The sequence below is a fragment of the Camellia sinensis genome, chromosome 14 (assembly GCF_055761805.1).
Source record: "Camellia sinensis isolate YWXY chromosome 14, ASM5576180v1, whole genome shotgun sequence".
Classification (NCBI taxonomy): domain Eukaryota; kingdom Viridiplantae; phylum Streptophyta; class Magnoliopsida; order Ericales; family Theaceae; genus Camellia; species Camellia sinensis.
Window position 1 is genome coordinate 38,158,502 of NC_138974.1, and position 19,691 is coordinate 38,178,192.

General features: G+C 40.7%; 1 protein-coding gene and 1 long non-coding RNA gene across 2 annotated transcripts; one reads left to right on the forward strand and one right to left on the reverse strand.

The window, feature by feature from the left end:
• Positions 1–545: 545 nt before the first annotated feature.
• On the reverse strand, positions 546–19,385 carry LOC114321481 (P-loop containing nucleoside triphosphate hydrolases superfamily protein). Its single transcript, XM_028268639.2, has 8 exons — positions 19,121–19,385; positions 18,786–19,009; positions 18,556–18,617; positions 17,010–17,231; positions 16,727–16,853; positions 2,091–2,410; positions 1,538–1,682; positions 546–1,131 (listed from the first exon to the last, which is right to left on the reverse strand). Exons 1-8 carry the CDS (start codon positions 19,383–19,385, stop codon positions 892–894), a joined length of 1,605 nt encoding a protein of 534 aa, XP_028124440.2. The 3' UTR covers positions 546–891.
• Positions 16,691–19,543, forward strand: LOC114321482 (uncharacterized). The gene is made up of 3 exons (XR_014350085.1): positions 16,691–16,869; positions 17,035–17,200; positions 18,967–19,543. It is a non-coding gene; the product is annotated as an uncharacterized LOC114321482 (long non-coding RNA).
• Positions 19,544–19,691: the final 148 nt, after the last annotated feature.

The window sequence follows — 19,691 nt, forward strand, 5'->3', positions numbered from 1 at the left end:
ATGCCATAGCTCTGAATCTGCATACATAGGGCATTGGTCCCTAGTGTTTCTTTTAGAATGCGACTAAATACTAGTTGAAGTTGAACAATGTAGGTGAATTTGCTAGCTGAAAATTTTACTTTCCTTTCAATGAAGTTAGGAGATATATCTAGATTCATGTTTCAGGCTGGGGGGAATCTGTTGTGAAATTGTTGCGTTTGTTTGACTAACCTAACCTATATCACATTAAAATCATATTTATTTCACCAAAATAATAATAGATATTTCTTTAGTGCAAGTTATTTTAGCTTTAAACATCCTTAGAAGATATATTTTGACATTTTTTTCTCAGGAAAAAAAAGTGAGAAAAAAAGGATTAAAAACTTGTCAGGTCCTACTAGATCCACCTGGATCACCAAATGGATAACAAACCATGCATAGGTATTGATTAATTTTAAACTAAGCACTTGTAAAAGTTGTATTCTGGGCTTTTTACAAAAAAAAGAGACGTAAAATGAGGCCAGAATCTATCAGACCCGATAAATTTTCAAGTATCACTTGAATCGTTAAACAGGAATTGAATCATGAATTGAATTGTGTATCGTGTGATTCACCACCGAGCTTATCCCAAAATAGATTCACTCATTACATTTGCATTGATCTATGCATGAAATGTGAATCATAAGATTCTGACAAATACGAATTTTCAGATCAATATTCAATTTCCATTTTCTAATCTGAAGTTTGAAGATAAAATGAATTCTAGTTGTAAACTATAATGTTTCAATACATCCCACATACAATATATGTTCTGATCATGATACTTGCAGAAAATCTGAATCCGTGTCACCTTCAATCTTCTGGGACATGCACCGTAGCAGTTTGAAATTGTATTGGTCCTGCAGTGTAGATTTATCGTTTCAATCTTTCAACTCTCTGGATGGAATACTTCAGCTCTTGTTGAATGTTCAACCTTGAAGGTGACAGCACAATGTCTTTCCAAACTGATCCAGCTTGATAAGCTGGGTTTGGGCGCTTGTAAAGTTCATATATGGAGTTTGCTTCATCATTCAACCTGCCTACCCTCTTCAAACAGTCTATCTCATCTGGATCAACCAGCAAAGTCCTCTCTCTGTCTTTCCATCCTATCAACTTGACAATCGTAATTCTGTCAGAGCTACATATTTAACAAAGGTTGTTATGATGTATGATTAACTGCTTAGCATAACTTGTGATCTGTTCAGATGGCAACATTGTTGTATTAAATCATTTATATGGCCAATCCAAACCTTGAACCTCTGAGCTGCCTAGCTCATGGATAAAGTAGCTTGTAAAATACATGAAAAAAGGAAATTAAGGAAGATAAAATTAATATTTATAAGTAAGCTGGGCTTTTAAAAAATGATGAACACACCTTGCTTGACTCAGGTTGGATACGCTTTAGAAACTTTATTATACGGCATGTGTAGTATTTTCTGTGTTCTTTTTTGTATTATGTTCAACAGTTCGGAAAAGCTGAAGAAAAAGAACCAAGAAAAAGGGAGATTGAGGGGTGAACCTTAGGTGGGCCACCCAAAGCATTGGTGCAGTATAGCCTAGCATTGTCTACTTGTTGGCAGTATGTTGTAAATGCATCTGCAAATCTCTTGTGTGATTTTAACTGTGATTTCACCCTCACAGCTCTTCTGCACATGATAGCTCTCCTGTAAATATTCAAAAAATTAAATATTTTTGTTTTAACAATATTCCTTTTCACTCCCTTATAACAATACTATTTTCTTCTCTTATACCAATACTAACTAAGAGTTAAGAATGTATAACTGTCAGCTGTTTGATTTTATTCTGCAAATGGTATTTTGTTTTGGAAACAAAAATAAAATTGTATATGTTTTTGGAAGTACATCTGGAAATGCATTTGTAGGAAATTTTAGGTGGAACTTAAGAAATTAGAGTCCATAGTTTTGTTTTGCCTACTCTTTCCTAAAGCAAAGAAAATAGTTCAATTAGACATTTACTTGATTTTACATTGGAAAGAAAAGGAAAAGTTTAAGAAGGAAAGAAAAGAAAAGAAAAGTGATACTCCCAATGGTAAACTGTCTAATTTGACGTACCTTATGCCTCGAATAACAGCTAGATAAGCATCACATACAACTCCAACCAACTCTATCCGGTATGGTCTTCGCTTCTTAGTTTCATCTTGTTCTCTTTCTTCTTCAATCTGTTCCCAGTAGTTTTCAGTTACAACTCCATCTTCTCCCACCTTGTAACCAGCCCCCATGCGGTAACGGCGACGGTGAACATTCCTAGCCATGGTTATTGTCTGCACAACAAAAGGAACCCAAGAGAGTGTACCATCCATGATCACATCCCTCCCTTCATTGAGTGCTGTTACCAGGAGGGATGATGCTGCATCGGTAGATGATTGGTGCACCTGTTTGGAGTCATTTGTTGAGTTTTACTATCTAAGCTATTACAAGAACATAGCATGGTCAGGGCAATGATTAATGACGTGTACGTGGTGCGACTGTTCCTTTCATTGCTAGTAAAGAAAGGATTTTGTAAGTGAAGCAGGTGAATAGGTTGTGGCCCTGGTGGGTTAAATATTAATACATATATAACAAAAAACTCTTGAAGCATTCAAACACCATGAATCAAAGCAGCAAACTCAGGGATATTGGCAACACAATGGAGGTCATTCATGAAAGAGAAGATGGAGGAGTTGAATTTCCACCTCAAATTAGTCAATCTTGACTCTTCAGATATGAAGGAGGCAGATTGCACTTGGATGTGGCGCCAATGTCAGGAAAGTTTTCATCCAAATATTTCTTATATAATTTTGTAATGCAGTTCAAATTTTTCGTTTTTCTTTTTCTTACATCTTTTTACTTCTTCCTTTTTCCTGGGTAGCATGTATTTGACTTCAAAAAGTCTGGCCCTGAAATTATTTGCTAGTAATTTACTTATGAACAAATATTTGATAGTGTGATTACTGATAGGATCAATAGTGTCTACAATAAAATCATTCATGAAAACAAAGTGCCTCAATCATGTCATTGAATCTGGGCAGTCATTATAAGCATAAGCATGAAATATCTATACAACTAACAAGGTTATTCATTGATTTTAAGCTGGGAATGGGCCAAGCTTATGTTGAGGAATAGATATAGTTGATTGAAATGATATTCTTCAAAGAAGTTTTAATAAAAATGTTGCTAATGCTGCATTACTTTTTAGGCATGATTTACTCAATTAATGCGAGCATATATGATTAATAAGCAGTAAATAATTTATTGTACCTTGTAGTGAATTTTATCTTGATACATTTTAGAAAGGATAATTAGGTAGAGAACCTTATGTGGAGCAGTTTCTCTCACAGGTATGTGGGTATTTAAGTTTTAATTGTGTAGTAATTGTTCAATACGGTTAAGTGAGGTCTTGTTGAACTTGTTTGACATAATCTTGCTATTCAATGTAATTAATACCTTTAGATTTGCCTTGTTTTCATTGAACTCTGGACATCAGGTGGAGTAATGCTTGTGGAATATTTTTTTTTTCCTACCATTGTTGAAACTGCTGTTAATTTAAATTTCTGGTTTTGCCTTTGCAAGTTATTTTTCTTGTTTGGATCTTAATCCTTGTGAAGGCACAAGTTCATCCAGTAATGATCACTACAAATTATGAGAACAATTTATGATATTTTATTGATATGTTCTTATTAGAATTTTCCTTGATTAGAGGTTCTATTAGTGTGTCCTTTTAAAATGTGAGTTTACAGAGTCAATAGCTTTCCTGTAAATGCTACCACATTTTGACTAGGCAGGGGTCACTTAAATAATTTAAGAGTTTATTAACTGCATAAATGGTCATGTTTTTATCCAAATGATGGAAGCAGCATACCCTGGGTTGTGTGGTAAATGGAGCTGTAAGAAACTACAGCGGTCCAAATATTGTAAGTTGCAACCTAATCATATCATTCATTACAAAGCTAGGCTTTTAAAAACATATTATTTATGGTATTTTTTTTTTGTCTCTTGAAAGGTAATACTTGGGATAGTAATGTTTTGTGGTTTCCTAACTAAACTGTAGGGTTGTTTGTTTTTATCTTTACATTGTTTTTTTGTTGGGTAGATGAGATTAATGTGACAAGTTTTTGACCTTTCGTTGTTATGAAGTTAACAAGCATATGTTCAATACAAGTTTTTGGATGTTTTTGTTGACTTTTACAAATTTGGTTTCATGATTTTGGGCTAAATTTATCGGGAAACTGTTTGTTGATCTCCAAGTTCTTTCTCTTCATCCTGAAGTTCCATCTGCATATTTTTATTGTTTCGTTTTGTCATCTGTATTCTCCCCAGTTTCTTCTCATTACTATGGCATGTTGTTCTCATTGAATTATTGTGCATAAGGTTTGCAAGATGTCCAAGAAACACTAGTGGCTATTTGCGGATAAGTCTATCTACTTGGAAGTTGGAGGCATATTTGGTCACAACAAAATTTGTTTGATTGCAGTCTGCTACTAGCTAGAGTACATAATCATTTTCCTTGAAAAAAATAGGAAAAAGATAGAAGGAACAAAATTCATTTCCAAACAAATATAAGTAGAATAAGGTTCACACGAAGATGAGGAGTGTTGGGAGAGTTACGTAGGTACTAGAGTTCTTGCAAATGGAAAAATAAAAAACAATAATAAAAATAAAAATAAATTGAAAGGTCCATTGATGTGAGACTCACAACAAAGTTTGTTTGATTGTAGTGTCCTGCAAGAGGACAAAATCATTTTCTTTGAAAAAATTAGGGAAAAAATATAAGAAAAAACAATCATTTTTCAAATAAATATAAGTAGAATAAGATTTACATTAGGTACAAGAGTTCTATTAAATGAAAAATATTTAAAAATAATAATAAAAATAAATCGAAAGGCCCACTGTTGTGAGACTCATGTCAGGGTTTATTTGATTGCAGTGTCCTACCACCAGATAGAGTGCATAATCATTTTCTTTGAAAAAATTAGGGAAAAATAAAAGAATAAAAATAAATTTTCAAACAAATATAAGTAGAATAAGATTTACAAGCAAATGAGGAAAGTTGCTTAGGTACAAGAGTTCTAGCATATGAAATAATTAAAAAATAATCATAAAAATAAATTGAAAGGCACACTGGCGTGAGACTCACAAGAGGGTTTGTTTGACAGCAGTGTCCTGCACCTACTAGATTACTGAATCATTTTTTTTTTTGAAAAAATTAAGGAAAAAATAAAAGAAAAAAAATCAATTTTCAAACATATATAAGTAGAATAAAATTCACAAGTAGATGAGAGTTGCTCAGGTACAAGAGTTCTACTAAATGAAAAAAATTAAAAAATAATAATAATAATAAATTGAAAGGCCCACTGCTGTGAAGTTCATAGCAAAGTTTGTTTGATTGTAGTGTCCTGCCACATGCCAGAATAGAATCATTTTCTTTGAAAAAATAAGAGAAAAAATCATTTTCCAAATAAATGTAAGTAGAATAAAATTCACATGCAAATAGGGAGAGTTGCTTAGGTACAAGAGTGTGGTGAGAATCTAAGAAATTTTGGAATTATTTCCAGCAGAGCAAAAACTTGCTCCTGGGAAGATTAGAGGACAGTAGGACTATGATGAGATGCTGACACTCTTTTGGAGTGCCAAGAATGCAACATGCTATTTGAAAGTGTTAGCTTTATCATTATTAATTGTATAGCTTTATGTTAGACTAGACTAGCTTTAGCTTTATATTATTAATTGTATAGCTTTACCTTTTTGCTTTATCTTTTGCTTTCGGTGGTAATGGTGGTATCCAATGCCCATTTTCTCTCTATAAAGAGAGAGTTAATTCTCTTTGTAAATTAATCAAATATACAATCAATATACAAACATTTCAGAGTCTCTCTCTCGCTCTCTCTCGCTCTATAGCTTCTCTCACTCTCTCAAACTAATCTTTCATGGTATCAGAGCCCAGTGTTACATTTCTGGCAATTTTCGATTTTGGTGTTTAGTCCCGTACACAGTGGCATACATCAAATCGCTCGGAATTTTCTCACGATTCCAACGGCACCTAGCCCGTTCTCAGAACACCCTCCACGCGCCCACACGCGCCGCCTTTACCTTCTGCGCGTCACCAGCTCCGCCACCACTCTCACACGCGCCCGCACGCGCCATCTGTTGCCACTCACCTCCGCCACGCGCCTCCACGCGCCCACACAACCGCGGCTGACGTCAGCCCTGCCACTCCCGTACGCCGCGCCTGCTATTGTGCGCCTTTCGTGCGCCGCTTCACTACATTGCACCCGCGTGCGCCAAAACGGCTATTGTGCGCCGCGCCTGCGCCTGTTCGCTACCGTGCGCCGCCGCCTTTCTGCTAACGTGCTCCTCCCTGCACTCTGCTAACGTGCGCCGCTGACATCATCGCTGACATCATCTCTGTCCAGCAGCCTTTTCTGGCTATTTTCGACCTTCCGGACTCACTGGTACACTCTGTTTTACCAAATTTTGCTCCTACAGGTCTCTTCCTGTTACTTTAATCCTACTTAACTAGTATTATGGATCGTCTTGACACCTCCCATCCCATTTCCGTTATTCTGAATGGTTCAAACTATGTTCTGTGGGCCCAAGCCATGTCTTCCTTTCTTAAAGGCAAGAAGCTCTGGCGAATTGTCACCGGGGATGTGACTAAACCAGTCAAAGACAGTGCCACTACTGAAACTCCTGTTCATACTGCTACATATGAAGACCGACTTGAGGAATGGGACAGTAAGAATTACCAAATCATTACCTGGTTTCGTAATACCTCTGTTACCTCTATCAGTCTTCAATTTGGCCGGTTTCAGCTTGACTCTGTAACTACTCCTGCGAAAGACATCTGGGATTTTTTGAAAGAACGATACCAGACTACTGGTCTTGCCCATCAATATCAACTTCAGAACCAACTTCACCGCATGCGCCAAGAATCCACTCAGTCCATTAATGACTTCCTTTCTCAAATATACTCTGTTTGGGATCAGCTTGCTCTTTCAGAACCAACCTAGCATGACCCCGAAGATGCAGTTTTATTTACTAACCATCGCAACCAGCAAAGGTTGGTGCAATTTCTCATGGCTCTTACCCCCTCTTTTGAGCCCGTACGTGCCTCTCTGCTTCATCGCCATCCCTTGCCCACTCTTGAACAAGCCATTTCTGAGTTGCTATCAGAGGAGACCCGTCTAGGTACTCTTCAAACTCATCATGTGGACTCTGTTCTTGCCACTCCTCCGTCCCGGCCATCATTTACCCAGCGGACAACTGCTTGCCTCTATTGTCAGAATCGGGGCCTTCCTTCAACCCATCTCCTGGTCAATTGCCCCGTCAGATCCTGCCGCTACTGCAACAAACTTGGTCCTGGTCATCTGCAACAGGATTGTTTTCGCAATCCATCCCGCTCATCCTCCAATAGCCACTCCTCTCGCGGTGGCTCTTCCCGGGGAAGTTTTCATCGTTCCGGCAACCAGTCTCATCACACTGCTACTTCTGCTTCCGGGAATCAGTCTTATCACACTGCTGCTGCTGCTGCTGCTTCCGGGAATCAGTCTCATCACACTGACACTGCCCCCTCTGCAGGGTTCTCTGAGTCACCTGCTCCATCTACCCTTCACTTTTCTCCAACGGATGTAGAGGCCATGCTCAAACAACTTCTCTCCTCATCTGGTACACCTCCTCCTACTGCTTTGTCTGTAATCCCAAGTAACTCTTCTTGGTATTTTGACTCTGCCTGTTGTAATCATATGACCTCCAGTTCTACTATCTTTTCTTTCTTATCTTCATCTCCTCATATTCCCTCAATACATACTGCTGATGGTTCCCTCATGTCTGTTCGTCATGTTGGTACTGTTTCCACCTCTTCTTTATCTCTACCTCACGTTTATCATATCCCTGCTCTTACCTTAAACCTTATTTCCATTGGTCAATTATGTGAACTTGGTCTAACTGTCACCTTTTCTGCTACTGATTGTTTGGTACAGGACCCTCAGACAGGGCAGACTATTGGGATCGGCCGTAAGCGTGGACGTCTCTATGAACTCATTCACCTTCATGTTCCTGCATCTCCTCAGATTGCTGCTCCTACATCTACTTCCTTATTATCTCCCTTTCATCTTTGGCATTGTCGCTTAGGGCATATTTCTGTTACTCGTTTAAGGTCTTTGGTTTCTAGTGGACAGTTGGGTCATGTAATTCCCGATAATTTCGATTGTATACCCTGTCAACTTGCCAAACAACCTGCTTTATCATTTAATAAGAGTACTTCTGTTTCTCTTGCCCCTTTTGATCTTATACATTCGGATATTTGGGGGCCCTCCCCTACTACTACTATGGGGGGATCCCGCTATTTTGTTGTTTTTATTGATGATTTTTCCCGGTTTACTTGGCTTTTTCTCATGAAAAATAGGTCTGAACTTAAACACATTTATTATCGATTTGCACAAATGGTTCACACCCAATTCTCCAAAACCATCAAAATTTTTCGCTCTGACAATGCTATGGAATATCGGGATTCAGATTTCCTTTCCTTTCTTCAGCATCATTGTACACTGCCTCATCGTTCCTGTGCTGGCACGTCCCAGCAAAATGGTCGCGCTGAACGGAAACATAGGCATATTCTTGACACTACTCGCGCTCTCCTTCTCTCTTCTTCCTGTCCTGAAAACTTTTGGGGAGAAGCTGCCCTCACTGCTGTTTACACTATCAACTGTGCTCCTACCCCTGTCATCCATAATCAAACTCCCTTTGAACGTCTGCATGGCACTCCTCCTCCTTACGCCAATCTCCGGGTTTTTGGCTCTGCTTGTTTTGTTCTACTTCAATCCCATGAACACACCAAGCTTGAACCTCGCTCTCGTCTTTGTTGCTTTCTTGGGTATGGCATTGAACATAAAGGCTTTCGCTGTTGGGATCCTCTCTCTAAACGTCTTCGTATCTCCCGCCATGTCGTTTTCTGGGAACACCAAATGTTTTCCTCGCTATCCTCCTTTCACTTACCCGGACTTTCCACTACTGCATTGTTTACTAATCCTTCCATCGATCTTTTCTCTGCTGATTTTGATACAGGTTCCTCCTCCATCGAGACGCCCTTGCTCACCCCTGATCCTGTCCAGCCTGCTCTACCTGAAGGTCTACCTCTTGTTGCCACACCTCTTTCTCCACCGACTCTTCCTCCCACCGATCCTCCTACGGGTCGACCCCGCCGGGTAACTCAACCTCCTATCCATCTTCGTGATTATATTGTTGGATCTGCTGCCTTCTCTACTTATGAACCTACCTCCTATCGTGAGGCTTGTACTAATCCTCTTTGGCAGCAAGCTATGACTGATGAACTCCATGCCTTGGACAAAGCTCATACTTGGGATCTTGTTGATCTTCCTCCTGGCAAGACTGCGATTGGCTGCAAATGGGTTTACAAAATCAAAACACATTCTGATGGCTCTATTGAACGCTACAAAGCTCGTCTTGTTGCCAAGGGTTTCAACCAAGAATATGGCATTGATTATGAGGAGACATTCTCTCCTGTTGCTCGGCTTACCCCTGTTCGCAGTTTACTTGCTGTTGCTACTGCTCGCCACTGGGGGCTCTTTCAGATGGATGTCAAAAATGCTTTCCTCAATGGTCATCTTCTTGAAGAGGTCTACATGCAACCTCCACCTGGGTCCACTTTTCAACCTCATCAGGTTTGCAAACTACAGCGTGCTCTTTATGGTCTCAAGCAAGCGCCTCGTGCTTGGTTTGCTAAGTTCAGTTCTACCATTCATGACTTCGGATTCACCTCTAGCTCCTATGACTCTGCTCTTTTTATACGGACTACTTCTCATGGTACTACTCTTCTTCTTCTGTATGTGGATGATATGATTATCACTGGTGATGATCAAGTTGGTATTCTCCACCTCAAACAATTTCTCCACCAACAGTTTGAGATGAAGGACCTTGGTACTCTTAACTACTTCTTAGGCCTTGAAGTCTCTCATGATTCTACTGGTTCCTATTTGTCCCAGGCCAAATATGCATCCGATCTTCTGGCTCGAGCTGGTCTTACTGATTGCAAAACTGCCTCTACTCCGGTTGATCCTCAGATTCGTCTCACTCCTCTCGATGGGACTCTTCTCTCTGATGCTACTCTTTATCGCCAGCTCGTCGGCAGTCTTGTCTATCTCACAGTCACTCGTCCTGACATTGCCTATGCTGTTCACATTGTCAGTCAGTACATGTCGGCTCCTCGCACTCCCCACTATACTGCTCTACTCCGTATCCTTCGCTACCTCAAAGGCACTATGTTCCATGGTCTTCACTTCTCGGCTTCTTCCTCTCTTGACCTACGTGCCTTTTCCGATGCTGATTGGGCTGGGGATCCTACGGATCGACGCTCCACCACGGGATTCTGTTTCTTCTTAGGGGATTCTCTTCTTGCCTGGCGTAGCAAAAAACAATCCCTCACTGCCCGCTCTAGCACCGAAGCTGAATACCGAGCTCTTGCTGATACTACTCAGGAACTTCTCTGGCTTCGCTGGCTCCTTGCTGATATGGGTGTTTCTTCATCTGCTCCTACCCTCTCTACTGTGACAATCAGAGTGCCATTCAGATTGCTCACAATGATGTTTTTCATGATCGCACCAAACATATTGAGATTGATTGTCATTTTATTCGCCAGCATGTCACCTGTGGAACTGTTCATCTTCTTCCTATTGCTTCAGTCGATCAACCCGCTGATATCTTCACTAAGGCTCATCCTCCTGGCCGCTTCAATGATCTTGTTTCCAAACTCAACTTGGTTGATGCTTTCCCTCCTTGAGTTTGCGGGGGGCTGTTAGCTTTATCATTATTAATTGTATAGCTTTATGTTAGACTAGACTAGCTTTAGCTTTATATTATTAATTGTATAGCTTTACCTTTTTGCTTTATCTTTTGCTTTCGGTGGTAATGGTGGTATCCAATGCCCATTTTCTCTCTATAAAGAGAGACTTAATTCTCTTTGTAAATTAATCAAATATACAATCAATATACAAACATTTCAGAGTCTCTCTCTCGCTCTCTCTCGCTCTATAGCTTCTCTCACTCTCTCAAACTAATCTTTCAGAAAGGTGTCTCTAAAGATATGTAGACTAATCTTTTGTGTTGAAGGAGCTCATGACCAACCCTGCTGCAACTGCAGCGTCTACAGGTAATTTGCAAAGTGATGAACTCGATGAGGAAAATGTTAGAAGTGTTAGGATATTTCCCATTTTATTCTCATTCAGTCTGTAATGGGCCTTTATTTAGGCCTTAACTTATGTTTATGATTTAATATAAAAGGGTATGGTTAATCACTCATACCCTAACCTTTTTTTCTCTTCTAAAATTAACATGGTATCAGAGCAGACCTAGAAGGAGAAAAAAAAAAAAAAAAAAACAAAACAAAACAAAACAAAAAAAAAAAAAACAAAACAAACAAAACCAGTCGACGGCAACTAGGGTTCCGGCAGCCACAGCATCACCACCCCAGCCTGCAAGCCTCCAGCGAAGCCACCTAGGGTTCCGACAGCCCCAGTCGACGGCACCTAGGGTTCCGACAGCCCCAGTCGGAATCACGACTCCAGTCGAAGGCACAACCTAGGGCTCCGACAGCCCCAGTCGAAGGCACCTAGGATTCCGACAGCCCCAGTCGGAGTCGCGACTCCAGTCGAAGGCACAGGCTCATCTCTCTCTCGGCTAGCTTGGAGCCCTGTGGTCTGTCCTCGATGACATCTCTCTGTCTCTGCACGTAACACCTTCGTCTTCATCTTTCTCTCTATCTTCGTAATATCTGCCTCTCCTTAATCTGTCTTCTAAATAAAATAAAAAAATAAAAAAATAAAAAAAAAAACAAAAAAACAAAAAACAAAAAACAGAAACTTCCAAAAAAAAAAAAAAAAAAAAAAAATGTCCTCTTAAATTTTTATTTTAAAATTCATTATTATCTTCCCATCTTTCGGGTTTGTGATTCACTTTGGATGTATTTGTGAGGGTTCCGTCGTGACGTCATTATGGCCGAATTGACTGGTGAGTCTACTACTTCGCAGCCTGTTACACAAGGCGCGAGTCCTGTTTTGACCACTTCGATGACCGATTCCCTCCACCCTGGCCAGAAAATCACCACCTCTCTCTTTAATGGTCAGAACTATCTAGCGTGGTCGCAGAGTTTGACTATATTTTTGAAGAGCAAAGGGAAGATGGGATATGTTGATGGGCGTGTTCAGGCTCCCAGTATCACCGATACAGGTTATGATCGGTGGGAGATTACCAATTCTCTTATCATGGGTTGGTTGATACACTCTATGATTCCGGAGATCGGTGAGGGATACTTGTCTATGGACACAGCACAGGATATTTGGGAGGCTGTGGCCACTACATATTCTCGCAAAGGTAATTTCTCGCAGACTTTTGAGTTACGACGCTCTATTGACCGGTCTGTTCAGGGTGAGATGACTATTCTCCAGTATTTTACTTTCCTTAACAATGGGTGGAAGCGACTTGATCATCTTCAAGACTACAAGCCTGTCTGCCCCACAGATTCTGCTGGTTATCGGAAATTTGTTGAACAAGTCCGGGTCTTCAAGTTTTTGGAAGGTTTGAATGTGGAGTTTGATCCTGTTCGGAGTCGTGTGCTTGGTATGGATGCTCTTCCTTCTCTCCAAGAAGCATTTGCTTATGTGCAGAATGAGGAGAGTCGTCGTTCTGCTATGCTTCCGGCTGCCTCTTCTGATCGATCTGCCTTAGTTTCTGCCCCTTCTCGAGATGGGGATCGTGGTTCTCGCCCTCCTTCTGAGAAGGATACACTCTTCTGTGATTTTTGTCGTCGCCCTCGCCACACCCGTGAGACTTGTTGGAAGTTGCATGGGCAACCATCTGGCGGTCGTGGAGACCGTTCTAGTTCTCGAGGGGGTCGCTCCGGACAGTCTCGAGGCCGTGGGCCCAATGCCCGAGCCCATCATTCTGATACAGTTGAGCCACAGTCCACAGCTCCAGTTGATTCATCTGCTGATATCTCGGGGTTTTCTACTTCTGAGTTGGAGGTTGCTCTTCGCCACTTGCTAGACCGTCGGGCCTCTAGTTCATCTTCAGGTAATATTGCCCAGTCAGGTAACTTAGCTTCTTCTACAAGTGTTTTTCTCTCTCATCAAACATTACCTTGGATTATCGATTCTGGTGCTTCCGACCACATGTCTGGTTCTTCTGATTTGTTCTCCGCGTATACCCCTTCTTCAGGGCAGGATAAAGTTCGCATTGCTGATGGTACCATTTCTTCTGTGTCTGGGAAAGGTTTAATTCATGCCACTGCTTCTCTCCCTTTATCTTCTGTCCTACATGTTCCCAATTTTAGTGTTAATCTTTTGTCTTTGAGTCGTATTACACGGGACTTAAATTGTAGTGTGACGTTTTTCCCTGACCATTGTTTGTTTCAGGACCTTATCACGAGGAAGATGATTGGCAGTGGTAGACACGAGAATGGTCTCTATCTCTTGGATCAAACAGACAAGCTGGCTCACTCATCCATTCAGTCTCCATCTACCAAGGAAGACATCTGGCTGTGGCACCGCCGTCTTGGGCATCCATCTTTTTTGTTACTTAAGCATCTTTTTCCCTCTGTTTTTTTGAAACATAATGTTTCTGAGTTTCATTGTGAGTCGTGTCAACTTGGCAAACAACACAGAGCTTCTTTTGCTCCTTCTATTAATAAAAGTTTAGTTCCTTTTTCTTTGATTCATTCTGATGTATGGGGTCCCTCTCGTTTTGTGTCTTTGAAGGGTCAACGATGGTTTGTCACCTTTATTGATGATTGTTCTAGGACTACCTGGGTGTATCTTATGAAGGACAAATGTGAGGTGTTTTCTGTGTTTCAAAATTTTCATAAAATGCTTTGCACTCAATTTGGGGCAGTTGTCAAAATTCTGCGTTCTGATAATGGGGGGGAATACATTGATTCTGGACTTGCCAGCTATTTTGCCACTCATGGTATTATTCATCAAACTTCTTGTACCAATACCCCTCAACAGAATGGTGTTGCCGAGCGTAAAAACCGGCATCTTCTTGATATTGCGCGTTGTTTATCCTTTGAAATGCGCGTTCCTCGATCCTATTGGGGGGAAACGGTTCTCACTGATGCGTTCCTCATCAATCGGCTTCCTACCCAAGTTCTTCTTAAACAAACTCCTCTTCAGGTTTTGTTTGGCTTCCAAGCTTCTGCTGCCTTCTCCATTCCTCCCAAAACCTTTGGGTGTGTGTGCTTTGTTCATAATCATTCTCCTACCCGTAGTAAGTTGGATCCTCGGTCTCTTCGGTGTGTCTTCTTGGGTTACTCCGCCACTCAAAAGGGCTACAAGTGTTATCATCCCCCCTCTCACAAATGGTTTGTCTCTATGGATGTGTCTTTCTTTGAATCCCAGTCGTATTTTCTCTCATCCCCGGTGTCCCCGTCATCTCTTCAGGGGGAGCCTTGGTGTGAAGAGACTCCTGTACTACCATCACCATCAGTTATTGCGCCTCCTGAGACTCCTGTATCACTACCATCACCATCAGTTATTGCGACTCCTGAGACTATTATTACTGATGATCCAACTATTGAGAATGCTGACTTTCCATCTGCAGTGAAAGACGGCAAAGTGTATGTCAGGGACAAGGGTAGACAGAAAGTTAATTGGATACAAGAGACCAATTCAGATTCTCCACTGCTATCTTCTTCTTCTGATGAGTGTCCAAAATCCTCTTCTTCTGGTCCAGGTAACTCAATTATTTCTGATCTAGATGTTCCCATTGCTAAAAGGAAGGGGGTTAGGTCGTGTACTCAACATCCTATTTCTCATTTTGTCTCTTACGCTAATCTGTCTTCTTCCTATAAAGTTTTTTTGTCTAAAGTTTCTTCTGTGAGTCTTCCTTCCAATTTTCAGAATGCTCTTTCTACTCCTGAGTGGAAGCATGCCATGATGGAGGAGATGAGAGCGCTTGCTAAAAATGGCACTTGGGAATTGGCTGCGTTACCTAAGGGCAAACGACCTGTTGGATGTAAGTGGGTGTACACTGTAAAGCACAAAGCCGATGGTTCAATTGAACGTTACAAAGCTAGATTAGTGGCCAAGGGTTTTACTCAGACTTATGGAGTAGACTACCAGGAGACATTTGCACCGGTTGCTAAGATGAATTCTGTCAGAGTCCTTTTCTCCCTTGCCTCTAATCTTGACTGGCCTCTCCATCAATTTGATGTAAAAAATGCTTTCCTCCATGGAGATCTGGCAGAAGAAGTGTACATGGACATTCCCCCTGGCTTTGAGGATGTTAAAACCACAGGAAAGGTGTGCCGGTTACGCAAGTCACTTTATGGCCTTAAGCAGTCTCCTAGGGCTTGGTTTGAGAGGTTTACTCAGGCCATGCTGAGATATGGTTTCAAACAAAGTCAAGCAGATCATACTTTGTTTGTGAAACACTCCTCACATGGTAAAACGACAGCCCTCATTGTCTATGTGGATGATATTGTACTCACAGGGGATGATGTTGAGGAGGTTCCTCGATTAAAGGAGTATTTGGCTAATGAGTTTGAAATCAAAGACTTAGGCAAATTGAAGTACTTTCTAGGCATTGAGGTTGCTCGGTCCAAAGATGGTATCTTCATATGTCAACGAAAGTATGTGCTTGATTTGCTAAAAGAAACTGGAATGCTTGGAAGTAAAGCATGTGATACACCACTAGAACCCGGCCTAAAGCTTAGTGCGGATGAAGGAGGCGAGCCCGTAGACAGGGGGAGATACCAGAGACTAGTGGGTAAGCTTATTTACTTATCCCATTCGCGGCCTGATATTGCTATTGCAGTTAGTATGGTTAGTCAGTTTATGCATGCTCCACGTGCAACTCACTTAGAGGCGGTTATGCGGATTCTGAGATACTTGAAATCTTCTCCGGGTAAGGGTCTTTATTTCTCAAAGCATAGTCATCTCAATGTGGAGGCATATACAGATGCTGATTGGGCTGGCTCAGTAACTGATAGAAGATCCACCTCTGGCTATTGTACCTTCGTTGGCGGAAATCTAGTTACTTGGAGAAGCAAGAAACAAAATGTTGTTGCGCGGTCTAGTGCAGAGGCCGAATTCAGAGCTATGGCTCAAGGTGTGTGTGAGCTTTTATGGATTCGATTATTATTGCGGGATTTGGGGATTAATTACACAGATTCTATGAGACTATACTGTGACAATAAGGCCGCCATTAATATAGCCCATAATCCGGTTCAGCATGATCGGACCAAGCATGTGGAGATTGATCGGCATTTTATCAAGGAAAAGCTTACTAGTGGCATTATATGTATGCCTTTCGTGCGGTCTGGGGATCAATTGGCTGATGTTCTTACCAAAGGATTAGGGATTAAACCGTTCCGTGACATTCTCGACAAGCTGGGCATGAGAGATATCTTTGCACCAACTTGAGGGGGAGTGTTAGAAGTGTTAGGATATTTCCCATTTTATTCTCATTCAGTCTGTAATGGGCCTTTATTTAGGCCTTAACTTATGTTTATGATTTAATATAAAAGGGTATGGTTAATCACTCATACCCTAACCTTTTTTTCTCTTCTAAAATTAACAGAAAATACTGTAGACTGGGAGAAGGAGTGAATCCATGAGCAGAACATGCAAGGCGTTTCTTCAGAAAATTGGTTGGTTGTTCCCAGACACGCGCTCGCACACACAGACTTCAGAGAGAGAGCATACCAGTTCAGCTGTTTGTAGCATGTCATGATGATCCCCGGAGTTGAGGGCTTTGTAAATGACATCCGACTCTTTGAATGCATCTGCTTCTATGACCACCGCATTCCCTGCAGCTCCTGCCCAGAATGGTCTGTACACATTTTGAGGTAAAACCAATGCAACCTTTTGTCAATTTTTTTTCATAAATTTATGTAAACAAAATATTATTATACAAGTAATCATAATCATATACTACATTTAGAAGTTTAAATTCTGGATCTCTTTTCATATGGAATGATTTTCTTACTCTTTGAGAATGTCCTTGAGTACAGTACTCTTCCCAGCTCCCATCCCACCACCCATGAGCAGGAGGACCGGACTCCTATCTTTGTGGTCCACAGGAGCCATCACGTCCGTACATTCTGAATCATCGACCGGTGTGATTCCAATGGCTTTCAGTTCCTCCACCAACGTATTGAATACTCTTGCCACCTTCAGGTTCTTCGTTACCCTTTGAAATCTCTGTTCCCTATCTCAACAAACAGAAAAGCATAAAATAAAGTGCCAATGTACATTCGTTTTTCTTTTCTAAAATGATTGATGGCCAACAAACTACGCCAAAATTGGGCTTTAACGGTGGTTTTTTACCGCCGTTAAAGGCTGTAAAACCGCCGTTAAAGCCTTTAACGGCGGTATTAACGGCGGTTTCGTTACCGCCGTTTATGCGTGTGTCGGAAAAAGTGAAACCGTCGTAAAAAGGAAAATTACCGTCGTTAAAAGTCGACCAAAAACGGCGGTAATATAGGACCAAAAACGGCGGTTTTTTACCGCCGTAAATAGGTTCAAATTTTTCAAAAAATAATTTTTTCTTCTTGCACTCCCCAAGTTTTGAACCCAAGACCTCTCATCCACCAACACCAACCACTCTGCCACAGCCACTCTTCATGAAATATATTCCCTAAATAAATATTTAAACATTACTTTTACTTTATTGTAGATGGTTTCGCCGGAGCTCGCCGGAGTTTCGCCGGAGCACGTCGGAGTTTCGCCGGAGCTCCGCCGGCAAAGACCGCCGTCATTAACGGCGGTAATGATTGGGCATTAGCGGCGGTTTTGTTACCGCCGTTAAAAGTGGGCATTAACGGCGGTTTCGTTACCGCCGTTAAAAGTGGGTTTCATTACCGTCGTTAAAGACACTTTTAGTGGCGGTTTTTTTAACGACGGTAAAGAAACCGCCGTTAATGTATATTAACGGCGGTTTTCGCTACCGCCGTTAATAGTACCTTTAACGGCGGTTTTCGTTACCGCCGTTAAAAAAACCGCCGTTAATGCCCTGTTTTGGCGTAGTGACAGGAAAAATTTAAATATTTTCACTGATAGTATGCCTGGAAAGGTTTTTGATTTTCAAGCCCATAGGTTTCTCTGGTAAAGTATCATAATTGAATGAAATACAAAGTCAAGTTGGCATACTAATTTTTTTTTTTTTGCCCATAAAGGCAAGGTTAGTGTTAGAGACTTGTCGCACATCTCTTCTTTAAGTCACCCATAAAGTTTATATAGTCTAGAGACTCCTTCACTATTGTCAATTGATTTTGGATTAGATGCCTCAAATTTTTTTTGAAAACGGTATCACATTTGGGTCTTCGATAGCTGTTTGTGCTTGCCTCTATAAGCCACCCAAGCTTATTAGATGAGGGCATTAAGTATATTCTATTAATTGTCAATGTAATTTTGGATTAGAGGTTGCTCGTATCAATGAGGGCATTAAGCAATCATTGGTATATAAATGTGTTTCATTTGTGGGCATGGTAGCCATTTTCAATGACAACTAAGAACAGAGTAAAAAAACCCACCTAGTTGCTGCCATGACATAGTGCTTGAGCTTCTTTTTTGGCTCTGAATCAGCCGCCAACACCTGCCATTTTTAATTTTTGAAAGATACAAATAATGTCAAAAATGTTATAATTCTTATACACGTTCACATATTTGATACATTTTTTACATATTCTGATACACTTTCTATATATCCAGACCATAACTACCGTCTAATAGGCAATGATTAGCATTTTTCTGTAATAATTACCTGACTAATCATATGATGTGCTTGGTTCCAATGAAATGCAAAGTAGCTAAGAATGCACCTCTCAAACTCCTCCACTAGCTTTATATACAAAGAATCCACATCTGGATCATCTGCAAAGAACGAATATATGTTGTCTTCACAATCTTCAGATTTCCTGATGTATTCAGAAGCTAACTTGCAGAGATGTGGACATGCTCTTCTGTCTGCAAATCCCATTTGCCTTGCTGCACCCATTGAGGAGAGAGAGATGAAAACAAGATAGATAGTTTATAGAAAGGCCGAAAAGATCCAAATGGGTATAGAAAAGAAAGAAAGAAATGGATCACATGATTTACCTACATAATGGGAGAACCTCTCGACCTTCCGGACGGGGCTGTTACCGGAGACTTTAATCCTCGGAAGGATCTTTTGATCTCTTAGCTTCTTGAGATGGTAATGCATTGCGGCAGCGATGATGAGGCCGATGGAAGAGGCTAGGAAGATCTGGGTGCAGGTTGGTTTGCCATTGCTGTTGTAATTTGGAGGAGAGACATCCATGTCCATCACGAATGAGGAAATGTCAAACGTACAAAGCTGTGCCCATGAAGAAAAGTAATACATGTAGACAGATTTTTAGAGCCAACGTGCAATAGAGGCTGCCCAGTAATACATCTGGAGGAATTGGTTTTTTTTTTTTTTTAAAAAATATTTATTTGTTTATTTATTTTAGTAGTTTTGATGTGAGATTAATTTGCATGAAATGAGAGTCAGATTTTTCATTGGATTGGTGTTGGAGCTTTGCCAGGTTAATCGTTGTGTTTGTTTTGCTACAGAGATTAGTGTGACGGCGAGTGGCTCATAGTTTTTCAGAAGATTGCAAATTAGGAGAAGACACGTGGAGTGGTTAAATACTAATCATCAAAATAA